The 15,335-nt window shown below is 46.3% G+C and overlaps 1 protein-coding gene across 3 annotated transcripts in view; it reads left to right on the forward strand.

Moving 5' to 3' along the window:
• The window catches only part of SLC38A1 (solute carrier family 38 member 1), a 41,657-nt gene extending 27,153 nt beyond the window's left edge, over positions 1-14,504 (forward strand). For 2 of the 3 annotated variants that reach the window (XM_052788742.1, XM_052788743.1), the window contains exons 11-16: positions 1,569-1,648; positions 2,832-2,932; positions 6,137-6,255; positions 6,803-6,944; positions 7,053-7,150; positions 8,147-14,504. In XM_052788742.1, the coding sequence (XP_052644702.1) occupies positions 1,569-1,648; positions 2,832-2,932; positions 6,137-6,255; positions 6,803-6,944; positions 7,053-7,150; positions 8,147-8,248 (642 nt within the window). In that variant the 3' untranslated portion in view covers positions 8,249-14,504. The remainder of the gene's footprint in view (positions 1-1,568; positions 1,649-2,831; positions 2,933-6,136; positions 6,256-6,802; positions 6,945-7,052; positions 7,151-8,146) is intronic. The other variant, XR_008235451.1, reaches the window with a different exon arrangement.
• Positions 14,505-15,335: the final 831 nt, after the last annotated feature.

Consider the following 15,335-nt stretch of genomic DNA (forward strand, 5'->3'; position numbering starts at 1 on the left):
TTAAACAGCACCTTATCCAGCAGGGCAGGGTCCGCAGGGTGTCGCAGTCGCATTCATAGGGAATGCGCGTGTATAGCACATGCATGCAAAAATTAAATTTTTTTTAAATTCATCCTACCAGCTTCAGTTGAAGAAGCCAATCCAAGCACTTGTCTTTAGTTGGGAGTAGCCATCAGCCCAGATCTGGTGTGACGCACCAAGAATTAGTTAACTTGGTGTGCAATAGCAGCTTAGGTGTAGGTATATTTTAGATAGCGCTGAAGGGCAGTCATCTTCTCCTACAGTAAATGTCAGCATTTGCCTCAAGAGTCGATGGAGGCAGATCGGAAGGATCAATCCATCCAAACTAGGCACGCTGGAGCTGAACTCTAGTGATTTGCCCCCAGGGCCAACAGTTTGCCAATCATTTTAGCAACTTTGGTATGCGAGTGGAGAGACAGTTTCACAGAACGGGAGGATGGCTGACGTTGGCAGGGTCCTCTGGAGGTCATCTGGTCCAACCCTCATGCTCAAGCAGGGCCACCCTGGGCTGGTTGCCCAGCACTGTGTGCGGGCAATTTCTGAATAAATATCCATGGATGGAGACTCCACAACAGTAGCATGCTGTGAGTGAGGGAGAAGAGGCCGCACAGGCCTGGGTGAGGAAGGACCGCTGGAGAGCAACCAGTATATTTACTGAATCTGTTGGGCCTGGGGCATACCCCAGGACGGCTTCTGTGGGAAGGGGATGCCTGTGGCCAGAGCGAGGAGATCTCAGCGGGCCGGGGAGAGCTGCATGTAGGGATGGACTCATTTTGTCCTCGCAGGAGGACCTGGGTTTTTTTGTGCGATCTCTGCTCATACCCGTTCCCTGGGGAGAACGGAAGTGCTTGGGCGATGAGATCATTTGTGAAGATTGGCTGTACGCTGAGGACTGAAACCCACTCAGGGTTTTGGTGGAGAAGGGGGTGAGGTCCCCCCCGGAGGCCTCCTGCGCTTCCTGGTGACGTAACGGTCTCTCTCTTTCCCCAAGGAAAAGCATGCTCCCTCCACAGCCCTCCTAGCCCTTTTGTTGGCCTGGGAAATGAAGGGACTCAGTCTGGTACCTTGAAATATCCATTTATTTGTAAGTTCTGCATTCCTCTTCTCTTTTCTTACAGTCTGGATATGGGCTTCCTCTTCAGGACTTCAGCCTTAGCGCCATGGGTGCGCACCCCTCTCCATGCCGAGGCAGGGTAGCGTAGCGGTGACCCACCACACGTCCCTTTTACGCGTGACAGTGTGCAGTAGCTGGGCAGGGAAACCCATCCCAGGGAGCAAAACCAGCAGCTGCGCTCTGCGAGCAGAGTCAGGGCTGTGCTCGCGTGACCAACGCGAAGACTTTGTCCTCCTGTTGAAAGAGCGCTGCTCTCCATATTTCATTAAGTACGTGCTAATTGACAGGTCGTCTGCCTTCTCTGAAGGCTCTCAACGTTCGGTTGAAAAGTCCAGAGAGTTGGGAGCTGAGGTAGTTGAACACGGATCATTTCTTCATGCCGCTGGGGGAAATATGTCTTCTTAACTTCTTTCCTGAAATTCTCTCCGAACAGACCGTGTACGCTTTGCCCACCATTGCTTTTGCGTTTGTGTGCCACCCGTCAGTCCTCCCGATTTACAGCGAACTTAAAGAGTAAGCCTTTCTCTTTTTTTTTTTTTTCCCAGTCGATTGTTTTGAACTGCCTTACATGGAAAATGTTAGTGCAGAGGTGCTCTGAGTCATTCGTGCCATTCAGAGGAGATGTGCTTTAATAACACCCAACAAGCCAACGAGCATGGCTGTCAGCTAGGAAATCTGGCCTCCCAGGCATGCCGCTGGGGCGGGGGTGAGGGAGGTTGAGGATAATGCAATACTTGGGGAGTTTTCTCTGGAAGTACACGGCAGCCTGGGGAGAGCCAAACTGTGCCGTTCGTTATTTGGCATAGGAGAGGGGCGTGTGTTCAGCTAACGGCATTTGTTCCAGTGCAACTAAAAATCTGTTGCGGTACCAGGAAAAAAAGTACTTTCAGCCTCGCCTGTACTAAAAGACCTTTGCTGTTTTGCTGACGCCTCTGGCTGGGCAGGGCTGTGGGGAGCTGGAGACCAGCCCTGCTGCCACATGGCTGGTGGCCCCCGGGGGCCGCAATGGGGTCCTGGGCCATGGGGGGAGACCCAGGGGAGAGGTCGGGGTCGGTCAGACCCATGGGTGCCCTCAGGTCCCGGCCACTTGCTGGGTGCTTTGAGTTTTAAGCGACTTCAGCAGGTTCCCAGGTGCCTATTTAGGGCATCCCCGTGCGGATTTACAAAGTCTAAGTTTAGGTACCGGAGTGTGAATATTTCAGATCAAATATCTAAAAATGAAATGTTTACACTGAACCTATTTTACAGGTCTATAGTGGTCTGCATACCTTCATTATTTTCCACCCACGGGGACACAAATGTTTCTCTGCAAACGTTCAGAACGTTTGGGGTTTTTTTTCCCTTTGTGTAATTTCACTCTTCCTTTATTTTGACCTTTTAAATAAGTTACTGAAGTGTTTAAGGGCCGCCCCTCTCCACTCGGCTTCACCCTTCACTCTGTTTACGCGGGTATGGCCAGGGAGCAGACCCATGGGGCAGACCCACCACTTCTTGACCTAAGCCCCAAGTAGGGTCTGTTTCCCCAGTCCTTCTCTTCTTTGTGCAGCTGTCAATGAATTCCTGTTCTAAATGAAAATGCATTCATGAGCCTCCCCAGAATTACTATGTTTATGCAAAGACTTAATACATTTTTAAACAGCTATTGAAAAATCCCGCCCAACCATTTTTATGTGTTCTTTTTTTCTTCTTTCTCCAGCCGTTCACAGAAAAAAATGCAGTTGGTTTCAAATATCTCATTTTTTGCCATGTTTGTGATGTACTTTATGACTGCCATATTTGGCTATTTGACTTTCTATGGTAAGTATGCAGTTTTACTGATCAAAGTAGAAAGGGAATACATGTGAAATCAATAGCGTATCCCAGCTGGAAAGGAAAGTCCCATCCACTTATATTAAAATAATTTTTCAAGTAATTTTGCTTAATGTTTTCATATGGAAGGTACAAATCCTTTCCTCCTTTTCCCCTGTGGATGAAAAGCACAAGTGAAAGTATTATTTGCAAAAGGCATATTCAAAATATGAGGGAGATATTTGTTTAACTGAATTGGGGATTAGCTGGGCCCCACTAAGATTTGCATTCCAAGGTCCTCACCTGAATGTTGTGTACATTAGTAATGACTGAAGTGTGCATATCTGCATAAAATGAGACAGATTTGAGAGCAGGTCCTAGGAAATGAGTATCAAATCAGCCATCGCAGCTTTTTCATTTTCTTATTGATGCTTTCATCATAGAGGCGAAGGACCAAATGTTTTCCCTGTGTCCCTAGAGCTGACCTCTTCAGGTCTCAGTTAAGTAAAGTGGCAGTGAAGGTGGGGAAGCTTCGCGTGTTGTCCCAGCTCAGCCGCCAAAGGATGGTTATTTCAGTGTTTGAGACTTGCACCCTGTCTCTTTTCATGCACAACAGTTCACTTAAACAAACAAACAAACTATGCTGTATCGCTAAAGGATACAACACGTGTGCCCTAAAGGCACAATTATTAAGTAAAGTAGGATAAAATATGAATGTTGCCCAGGAAGCTACTCCCATGTTCCGGTATAACGGGAATGCTGAAAAGTAGTGTCTTTTTCCATGGACCATTAAGGGGTTACAAGACAGATGACAAAACTGATGTTTGCCTTTTACCTCAGCCACCAAAAGGTCATTGGTCTTCTCCACCCTATTCCAAGTGACCTTTTTGTTACAGTCTCCTCATTCACGATACCATTCCCTGTATGCCATGTATTGCAAGAGAAAGAAAATAAGTAAATATGAAATGTGGCATTTTTTTTTTTCCAAAGGTGCACCTATCTCATATTTGTTTTCTCAGGCACTCATTCAGATTATGAGGCCTTGAGTCTGCATGTGTTGAAGTAACTTGAGGTCACCTGTTCCCATTTTCCCAATAAAACCGCCAATACGCTGCAAGTGACAACAGCAACAGCCGTTCTCATCCAACTGCTCCCGTCTAACACATTTTCATAGAAATGCATCAGACTAGCAGCCCCAGGGAGCAAGTGGGTGTAAATCAGCACGGACCCCTTCGCTTTGGCAGGGAGGAGATTCTGATGTGATTGCCCCAGGGATCTGAGGAGGCAGATCCGTGGCGCTCCTCTCTGGGAATCTCCCACACCCCTCAAGGACGAGGGTCTGGAGTCCATGGAGGAGGTAGGGGCTGCGTCCTTCTGGCCCTCCCGAGGGGGAATGGCGGAGGAATCCCTGGGGTGTCTCGTGTGCCTTCTCCCCACGTCAGGCGTCCCTGCTCCCCGGCGCCAAGAGCCCGCGGGTGGAAGCTGTGTGGCTCTGCCGGGGCTCCTGCAAGGGTCAGTGCCGTGACAGGCAGCAAAAGGGACACTGAGAGAATACAGAATTCCTCCACTTTGATCCTTCTTCCCCTTGAGACTGACAAAACCTCACCTTTCCTATGTTCGCTCAGAGTTTTCTAACCCTCTTCGCTACCCTTACCTGGGTAAGAACAGCGTTTGTATTGTGGCCATTTCTTCTTTACACCAATAGTACTTGTCTGTTTGCTGTGTTCTCGAAAGTGTTGCAGTGATGACTATATTTACATTGCAGAATTACAGAAAAGAGGTGTTTTTCTTCCCCTAAAAGGTCACACTGTGGTTGGGCTCTGTGGTGTATCTAGCTGAAAGGAAAACAGACCTTCAACTGTAAGCCTTGCCCTTCACTTCCTACCTGGCTGCAGTCCGTGAGCGGTACAGAAGTTGCAGTCTGTGCTTGCAGGAGCAGAGTAAGCTCTGTGTCGCAGAAGCTGTGCATGTGCCCGGCTTGAAAACCCCACTCCTAATCTGCAGGGAGGTGGGAGAGCGTTTTCTTTCTCCTGGTGGGGATTCAAGCACTGCGGAGGTGGTGTTGACCCGTGGTCTCTCCCCAGAAGGGTGTCCTGGGGGGAGCGCAGGCATTTCGCCGCAGGACAGATCCCTCTGCCTCCAGGAATATACGAGGTTTTACCAAGTGCCAAAGATTTTAAATTAGATGTGGCTGCAGAGTTCCCTTTAAGGACTTTGGTTTAGGAGCTGTTAACGTTTTACCACCAGCTTTCTAAGATTAGCAGGCAGAAACAAAACATGAGCCTAAAAAGGGGCAGCGAGTACGTTTTGTGGTGCGCTTAATCAGCCACCCCCTTAGGTTATTGCTCCTAGATATTTAAAAGTTGCAAAGCAAACACGTAGGTCCCTCAGCAACTCGGTTTTCCTGTTGGTTAGCACAGGCAGACCCGCTCTGCGCTATTTATCACAGCTTCAAGGAAACACTTTTGCAGGAGGTTGTCTTAAAATACGGCCAGTGCCTGCCTCCCCGTTAGGCACCCCCCAGTGATTTGTCTTGGCTGCCGGGGCCGCGGCCGGCGTGGGGCCAAGCTGCAGGCACTGCCTGGGGGGTGGCAGGTTCAAGAGAAAAAACCATCAGGGCAGCCCTCGGAGGAGCTGCCGAGGGATTTGAGTGCAAATGTCAGAGCGTCCCACTGAGAGCTGACCCAAGATAGGCTTTGTTCTTGGTTGAGAACAGGGGCACTGCTTTTTGCTGGAAGTTTATTTGCTCTTTAAACCAATTTAGCTCAAAACCTTGTCGTTTATATTAAGTTCAGCCATTGCAGTGCATATGGTTATTTTTATATCATTTGAAACTTTTTAAAAAAAAAAAAAGCCCACGGAACCAATTAGAAATAGCTTATTTCACTTTACTTATTTTTTTATATATATGTAAGCAAGCTTTCATGCATGTCTCACTGTTGTCTTTCCTACAGTGAAAATTACCTTAGACTTAGGCATGTGCTCTCTTGAATTAGGATGCATTCCTAAATCAGGCCTCCAAAGGATTAATCTGGAATAATGGGATCATTAGGATTTGGTTCAAAGCGCTGTTTTAACTCAAGAATGTTTCATTCCATACTCTTTTGTTTGCAGATAAATCACTTGTTGTTCAAGAAGGCTGTTGTTAAGCAATAATTTTTGTGAACGAATTGCCTGTTTGCCAGAACACTTATCTTACTGTCTTTTCCATAGACAATGTGCAGTCGGATCTGCTTCACAAGTACCAGAGCAAAGATGACATCCTCATCCTGACCGTGCGCTTGGCTGTGATCGTTGCAGTGATACTCACGGTGCCGGTGCTGTTTTTCACCGTAAGTAAACTGCTCCCCACGGTTTGGAAGTCAGTAACAGCTGGACGTGGCACGTTTCTTCAAACCACAGTCCAGCAGTCGCCAAGACAGTGATGTTGCAGCTACAAAAAGCCCTTGAGCTTGGATCGGTCTTTTCCCACACCAGACTCCCACTAACTTCTGGAGAAGTTCTCCCTGCAGGAAATAAATTAATCGCTTTTGGTCTTAAATCTGTTTTAAATTGAATCCACAAGGGCCCTCTCTTTCTTCACATTATTTCACTGGAGCAGGCTCAGAGGTGAAGTTCATTTTTAAGTGCAGAAGGATCCCAAAAGGCATGTTAGAAAGAGAGGAATATCCTACTGCAGATGCATGTATACCTACAGTTTTGAAATATCAAAATCAATTTGAAGGATTATTTCAAAGGCCATTACATCAAAGACCCCAAAATTTCTGACAGATCTATACAGTGCTTGTTGTCACATAAAGAGCCGGTTAAAATAAACATGGGAAGCTTTGAATTGGATTATAGACTATTCCTGACAGAGAACTCTCTCTCTTCCTCCAGGTGCGTTCATCGTTATTTGAGCTGGCTAAAAAAACAAAATTTGACTTATGCCGTCATGTTTTGGTTACTTTTGTTCTTTTGGTTATCATCAACCTGTTAGTCATTTTTATCCCGTCCATGAAGGATATTTTTGGAGTTGTAGGTACAGTATCCTGGTTTTGTACTGCTAATAAAAGACTGTTGCTAATCAGCAACACAATAATTAGCTGTTGCTGACAGCTAACAAAACTCATTTATTTGAATTTTGCAGGGGTCACTTCTGCCAACATGCTGATTTTCATTCTTCCTTCATCGCTGTATTTAAAAATTACACAGCAGGATGGATCAAAGTTGACTCAGAGGATTTGGGTATGCATTCCTTTCCCACCCGTGCAACACTTTCATCTTGTCATTCCTTACAATGCGCTAGATGCGAAGTGTACCCAATCTGAACGCGTGTGTGAGCTTCTTTACGTTGCTTTCCCTCCTTGCTTCAGTTAGTCGGCAGCCGTGCTTGCCCTTCTCCTTTGCTTACCCTGGGGGTCTCGGGGTGGAGGGGCCGTACCACGCAGGGCACCTTGTGTTTGGGGGTGCCCTTCTCTGCGGGGCGAGGGGCTCTTCCCCTGGCTGGCTTCAGCAAACCTTTCAGCCCAGCAAACTTTCTCCGTTTCAGCACGTTGATCCAGAAAGCGTGCAAAGCGCTCCGTTTGCAGTATTCCTCGTGGTTTTAATGGGCCCGAGTCAGATTTAGGGTGCTTCTGCCAGAAGCAGCCAGCTGAAATGTTAGCCCTTTGGCATGCGTGAGCAGATGGGAATGGGCCTTGGAAAGATTTTCAGTGAGCCCCAGAAAGAGCTGCAGCTGAAAAGATGCAACACTCCTGTGTATTCCCAGTCTGACGGGGTGTGCGCTGGAAGCATTGTAAGGTCAGACTTTCCTGCTCTGAGCAGAGAGGCGGGAAACCCGTGTTTCATTTGTGGCTCCATCCACAGGCCCCGAGACGAAAGGGCTGAACTTCGATGGACACGTATCTGATGGGAAGAGTATACTTATTTCCGTGAGGCTTTGAAAAGAGCAAACCCGATTGGTCCTAAAAACACACTCACTTAATCCTCTTTAGGGATGATCAGTGTTTAAGAAGTGAATTGAAAGGAGAAAAAAATTGGTTTTGGTGTTCAGCGCGTAATTATTAATGACGCTAATCTGTTTAATTATCTATGGGTCTTGTCTTTACCAGAAGTGCTATCCCGTTTTAGCTGATAACTTTGATACATCACCTCGTAAATCTCCTTAAGAGGAGAAGTTAGCATACTTGAATTAATTGTGTTTTCTTCTTATTCATTAATTTTCTCTCCTTTTTGTTCCAGGCTTCTCTTTTCTTGGCACTGGGGATAATGTTTTCCCTAGTGAGCATTCCCTTGGTCATCTATGACTGGGTACAATCAGGAGGCAGTGCCGAAGGCCACTGAAGTTCACCTCCTTCTGAAGACACCCCTGTTTGCTACACACCAAAATCGCAACCATCCGTTCTGTTATCTGTTCCATCTTTTGTGAGTTTACTCAAATCAAATCCAAATAATGATTATCCAGTACTGAAAATACTGTTATGGGTGTATTTTCTTGCAGAAAACAGACTCATTTTTCCAACAGGAAATCACTCTGTCCCCCGATACTGAGTTATCAGATCAGCGCTAAGACTGTGTTATTTGTCTGTGAGACTATATAGAGTGTTGCTCATAGGAATTCATCACAATTAATTTGTTTCCCCTCTTCCACCCATGAATTGCATTGTTCCGTTATTATCCTTAGCCCTTCAACCGTAAGCTCTGCTCCTTTAGGGCAGCAGCGCCTGTTGTTATCAACCCCGACTGGAGTGATGTCAGTCCACACCCTTCCTCCTCCCCGTCTTTTAGCCAAAACTCTGTTCTCCAGTTGTACGCATCCGGCTTGTTGTTTTGTTTGTTTGTTCTGTTGCTGTTTTGTGCACCATTTGCCTCACTGGTTTAAGTGTAGCATTCTGGATACAGGCACGAAAAGCACCGTGAGAGCTTAAATGAGTGTTGTAGAAGCGTAGGTCCTAAATGTGGTGCTTCTCTCTGATGTTCTGGTGGAGAAGCCAGCCCCAGAGAGCAGGAGAAGGACGGCCACTACCACCAGCCGCCGTTCCCCTGGCACATTTCAGTTGGTGCCCGACCAGAACTAGACTTGACCCCAAACCATGAGTACTTGAGCCTGAAGAGAAGCAGACGCTTGGGGATTTCCGTAGGAAGTCTGCGTTTTCTTCAGCGTTAAACTGTTTACTAATGGCCCACTTCTCTCATTAAAAAAAAACCCAAGCTCCAGTTTTATCAAAACCTAAGCATTTAATCATACCTCATGCCTTTTCCATTCTGGGGTTTATTTGTACATACCTTGTAGAGACCGGCTCCTCTCTTGTGTCTTATCCTCCTCCCACTGAAGTCAGCGGGGTTTTGGACAGCAGTGGGAGCAGGATTTGACTCACCCTGCCAAACTACTGGATTTCTAATAGAAATCGAAATCTGTAACATGTCTTTAAACAAACAGAAACACTTTTGATATTTAACATGGTTCATTTACATTTCCCATCAATTCTCCATGACAGTGAAAGAAAAGACATTCAATTACTACTAGCAGAAACACTGTAACTTGCATCTGTTGTCCACAAAACAAGCATTTGCCTAATGCCTTATAGCTGGTGTAGAGAACTACTTGTAGAGACTCAAAACGCTAAGCAGGTGATCGTTAACCATCCTGAGCAGACATCTTCTATTAGTGCATTGCCAGCAGCATAAACATGTTCACTTTGTGTCATTCACCATGTGAGCTAAAAAGCATCTCAAAATACGAACCCGGCTCCCACCGAAAGAACCGATGGCTAAAGGGAGCCCCGCTTCACGGCCAAGGGCTGAGTGATGCCCTCGGTATGCTCGAGCCATACCTGTCAGTAAGCAGCGACCCTCTTGTTCCCAGTAGCCGGTTCATCGCCGACTCCCCGTTGTAACTGTGGAAGGAGACTGTCACCAGCGGTGGGGAACCTGCCACTGCAGCTTGCTCTTTTTAAGGTTAGGGATGGAGAATTCGGGATCGTGGGATTTCTGTGAGCTATGGAATGGCCTCAGTTGCCATTGCCTTGTCCCACACGGCTTGAAGTCACTGAGAGTGGAGACCCCAGAGCATTTCTCAGGACCTTGAGAGTTGGTTTCTAAGGGTAACATCCAGAGAGATTAGTTTGGGGCCTTCCCCAGAATTTGGGCATCGAGGTGCAGAGCATTCATGCTGCAGAAACCAAGCCTACTAAACCCAGACTTCTGGACCTGTACCTCAGCCTAGGCAGTGAGGTACCCGGCTCTGCCGATACTCCACTGTGATCCAGAACCAAGGCAGAGTGGAATGCGCCAGCTGTCCAAGTCCTCGGAGTAGCCCAGCAGCAAGAACAAAATGGGAAGCCTCCTCCCACTGGGCAACACGACCTGCTAGACTGCAGAGCGGGGTTCCTTTATTCTGTCTTCCTCCTGGCCCCTCAGACCTTCACTCACAGGCTCCCAGCAAGGTCTCCAGTGCAGCCTCCTTCCTGCCCAGTATCCCCCAGCCCAGCATTTAACACAAGAACCGCTGAGCGACCCAGGACCCCCGGGCTGAGCTCACTCATGCTTTCCTGCGGGTGGTCTCAAACCTTTGCCTGTGATGGCGCGGGTCACCAGTTCTCTCCGTGCCATCTCTTCGCGAGACTGATCCCTTCCCTTGCTCACGGAAAAGTCCATACCACAGCCTACAAGCCCAGGTGTTAGTCAAGCTCTAACTGGAGAAGAACCTATGCTTGGTTCCTAACTCCTCGCAGCTCATTCCAGGCATCTTCCCAGCTCGGGATGTAAGTTTGTGGCTCGCCTTTTGCAGGCACCCAGCCCTCCCCGGTCACTGCAGCAGGAGCCCAGCATCTCACTCCGTTCTCTGACTCAGCTTGCTGGGATGGCATTTCAGGTTTTGAGGTGCCTTATAATCTCTCTGGATCTTATCCTAAAAAACCTAACTCAGACCTGAGAATGCTGTACAGTGTTATTCTCAAGATGCTCCAGGGCTCTCCTGCTTTCCTCCCCGCTTTATCCTTCTGCTACCGATTTCTGAGCAGTGTGGCTCTGTGCATCGGGGGGTTGTGAGACAGGGGATCCTGGGAGCCACTTTCAAGTACCCGGGTATGAGCTAGAGGTCGGATCTGCTGCATGGGGTCCCAGCAAGGTCACAACTGCGACATCTCCCTCCCCCCCCCCCCAGACCCCCAAATAGTCAGTAGTCTCGTGTTTAAAATACCAACCGTTGAGTTTTGGCACCCAGCTTCCTTCGACTTGAAGGGCTGTTGGGTGACTGATTGCTCCTTGCATCTTCCCAGATCTCCTCCATCACTACCCCTCTCCCTCCTCTTTGCTATTCTGCTGCCTTCTTTTTCCCAGTTTGTTTGTATACTGGAGTTTTACTGGATAAATAGGGAGAAGAATGAGCTGGGTGTGTGCACAGAGTGAAATTACCCGAGGTACTGGACCATCAAAGCACATCTTAGATACTGAAAAATAGATACCCAAAATATTGAGTCTTTAAACAGACTTTGTTTCTGGGTCTCTGGAAAAAAAAAAAAAAAAAAAAAAAAAAGAGGGAATTTTGCTTAGACTGATTTACTGGCATCATATTTATAGATATTTATGGAAAGGAATCATGTGTTTATTGATGTCTGTGGTAATGAACGTGAAATAACGTGCTTTTTGTTTTCTCATCAGGTTTATACATTCTTAACAGAATGCAATAGACCCTGCTGTAACTGTCAACATCAGTGATGGATGACAATATTTGTATGAGGTTATCTGTAAAATGTACTGCTGTTATTCAGTTCATTTGGAATAGTGAACTTGTAGCCAACGATGTACGAGTCCCACATTTTAGCTAGGATTTTAAGAGCACAGTGAAATGCTGTAGGAGTTTCTCTGTTGTTAAATTAATAGGATCCAGAGTACCGTATCTACTTAGTAGGTGGTAGCGTGCTTTCTTTTCATAGAGAGTTTATCACTATTGTGAGCACTGCAAATGTCATAGACTGGATGCAAAATTGCTCCTAATAACTACAACAAAATACTTTAAAATTCTCATTTGTGTAATAGCAACAATTGAGTGATGAGGGACAAGGAAGGACTAATTAGAAGCAGGGGCTCCTAATAAGATCGTAGGAGTTAATCCTACACTTAAAAGACGGCCTTGCTGCCTCTCCTGGTCCACAGCACATTGCAAAGAAAATAGTCATGAGCTTAAAGCACCCTTACAGTTGCAGAATACAGCTGCCCTTCTCTGTCCGACGGCAAACATGCCTAGTAAGTAAAACACAGTAAATTGTTATTCGGGAACAGTAGCTCGGGAGCAGTGACCTCTCTGGATGATGCTTGCTCCTGGTCAGAGGGCCGATGCCAAATCCGCGCACCAGCACGGACCTTTTGTAGGGCTGATAGGGACTGAGTGGTGCCCGGCCCGTGTACCGGCCCAGGGCAGAACGGCCGGTCTCATCCTGCAAGGTCAGGGATGGGGATGCCTGTCCGCTCCCGAGGGCTGCTTTTTCCCGAGCCACACACCGACCGAGCCTGTGCTCCACTTGCAATAGGTCACACGTGCAAATGCAGGTTGGATGATATATGGGTTGTGTCTGTACATCTGCCTTACAATGCATAAGCACCAGAGCTCTCTCTGATATTGAGTATTAACAGTAACAATTAACAGTATCTCTAGCTTATCTTTAAATGAATACATTTCTTTGCTTGAACCTTACATTAAGGCTAAAGAGCATCTTGGTCAAAACAAAACTCTTTCCACGTGGTGGTGTCCCACCTCCAGTCCTACTGTCCCACCCCAGTGCCTGTAGGAGAAAGGCACAGCAGAATGTACTCAGCTCCATCAGCAGCTCCACGAGATGGCTTTATCACCTGGCACCAGGGTCCTTTCTTAAACAATTCCCCAGAGCCCTTGGTGTCAGGAAAATCCTTATTTCCTGTAACTTACACAAAGAATGTTTTATTTGTATCTAATGTAAGGATTTCTGTAACAAACTGTGAAAAAAAAAAAGATAATGAATTAATAAAAAGTACAGGGCTGGAAAGGTCTAGAATTCACAAATTGTACACATGCCTATGTTTCTGAAGACAAATCTATGCAGTTGTGTTGTATTGTAGGAAATTTCATTTTTATGTACATATATATATTGTAAATAAATAGGATGCTGTATATTTTTGCAGTTGTTTATCCCCTATGATATAGAAGTGTTGAGATAGGCTCTGCATATTAAGAATAATTTTAATAGAAATACAAATACTTTAGCTTCTGACTTAGCAAAATGTATATCCTTTCCTTTCTCCCAAGAGTTCAACAGTTAAATCCTAAACTTGAAATTATAATTACATCGCTAATGTAACAAGAAAAAAAGAAACAAAAGGTCCAGTGAAATTGCTAGGATTAATTCCAGTGCGTGACTCCCTGTTTTCTCAACAGCAAGTTAGCCAGTCTTCCTGCTGGGTAAAACATCTCCCTTGTAAAGGGCCCCTTTGGTACCCAGACACCTCTTACCTCCTCAGCCGAGGTCAGGTGGTAGTAAAATGCCGAAAAGGCTTTATGCAGAAACCAGAGCAAACTGCAGCTAGCAATCTGACCCAGCATTATGCCATGTTGTATCCAGGCACCTATTTACCTAACTAGTACAAACAGAAGTCAGGGCAGGACTTCCGCATTTCCATTTGCAGCCACCAGAAATGCCCATAGTTCAGAAAAAAAGCGCTACAAGCCAGGGGCGGGCAGCAACCGGAGCAATTCGTGCCATTTCTAGCCCACTCCCTTCCTGCAGAGTCCCGCGGCTGCTCCTCCGACGCAGATCCCAGCACGCCGCTATCCTACGACCAAAACGCGAGCACCCGAGGCTGACGAGAGCATCCCCGAACGGGGACTGCGTGCGCATCCCACCCTCTGAACGGGCAGAGGCCACTAGTTTTTGTCGTGGGATAGCTGCGTGGCTGGGGTGAGGATGACGGGAGGGGAGGGTTGTATACGTCCTGAGAGTGCCTCTGGCAAGAGCCTTGCCTAGACTTTCTTGCTGGTAAAGCCCGAAAACATGTTTTTTCAGGATTGCTGAAAAACGGAGGTTGAAAAATGGATCTAAAAATAATTGTATTTTTTTTCCATGTTTACTTTATGGTCTTGGATGAAAATGAAACTTGAAATAACATTTGCTTTCACCGTGAGCACAAATTTGAGGGAAAAAAACTACATGCAGTCACTTCTACAGAGCTTTTCAAATTAATACAAGTGTACATTTTGTTTTCAGTGTTATAGCCAACAAAATATAAACTGTAAAGGTATTTTTCCACAAGACTTGAACTTTAACTTCTTTATAGAAACCTGTTTTTAGTGTCCCAAGGTATGTTAAGGCTCACCCCGATCTAGTATAAACAATACTGTTTGAATGATGTATGCTTGATACGAGCTCATCTCTAATAGATTGTCGAAGTGAGTCATTGGTAATATTTTGCTCCTGCTAACATCACCATACTTTGTGCTGCTCATATCCAAATAAACGATGCAGTTTTTCAGTTTCTGTGTGTAAATAAAAAAAAAAAATGTATTAAGTTCTATAATCTCTCTGTTACCTCTATAGTTTTTAAACATTAAAATTGTGATCTAAACTAATGTTGGGGCCATACTCATTCTTTCAAAGGGATGACTATATATCATTATAATGCCTTAAACAGCACGTGCTCCCTGCTCTTATGCAATTATTTTCACAGAACTCGGGGCATGCAGCTCTTGCAAAGCCAACTATACTAGACTCGGTGCAGTATATAGAGCAAAACATCAATAAATGGCTAGGGAGCATTAATGTTAAAGTTTCTGATACAGTTTTAGAGGGACCTGAAGCCAGGTCATATGGTCACCACAGGCTGGGGTTGCTGAAGATGACAGTGTTTCTCAAGCACAGTGCTTGTTTCTGGCTGCTCCTTGAAGAGCATCCCAGTGCCTGCCAGTCTGTTTCAGGGTCAAGTCAGGCAGTTTAGCTTTAAGGGCTGCTGTTAAGAGTTGGGTTTGAGTTCAGATGCCAAACTGGTGCCTGGAGTGGCTAAACTCCTGCCGGACCTTCTCTGCTATGGGAGCAGAAGCCATTAGCAGATGGATAAGGAGGATACCCAAAGACAGTAATGTCTTAAGCATTCCCAGCTCAATCTGCCAAAGTGCCTCTGTCAAAGCCTTAGAGGGCTTTGAGGAAAATGTGAATTTTTTGCCTTCGACCACTGATTTTACCAGTGCTCAGGTTGTAGTAACCACTTACAGAAAGACCTCTTGGCTAGAGTCCCAGCCATATGACCGAAGAACTCACCTGATGAACAGGATGAGTACAGCCAACACCTCGGTGGCACAGCTCCCCGGGCCCCTCTGCAGGAGAAGTGATGGGGAGGATTTATGTACCAGAGGGTCCTTGGCAAGCCTTTGTCCAGTCCCCAAGCCCAGGGAAATGTCTCAAAG

This window comes from Harpia harpyja, chromosome 6, assembly GCF_026419915.1.
Source record: "Harpia harpyja isolate bHarHar1 chromosome 6, bHarHar1 primary haplotype, whole genome shotgun sequence".
NCBI classification, from domain to species: Eukaryota; Metazoa; Chordata; class Aves; order Accipitriformes; family Accipitridae; genus Harpia; species Harpia harpyja.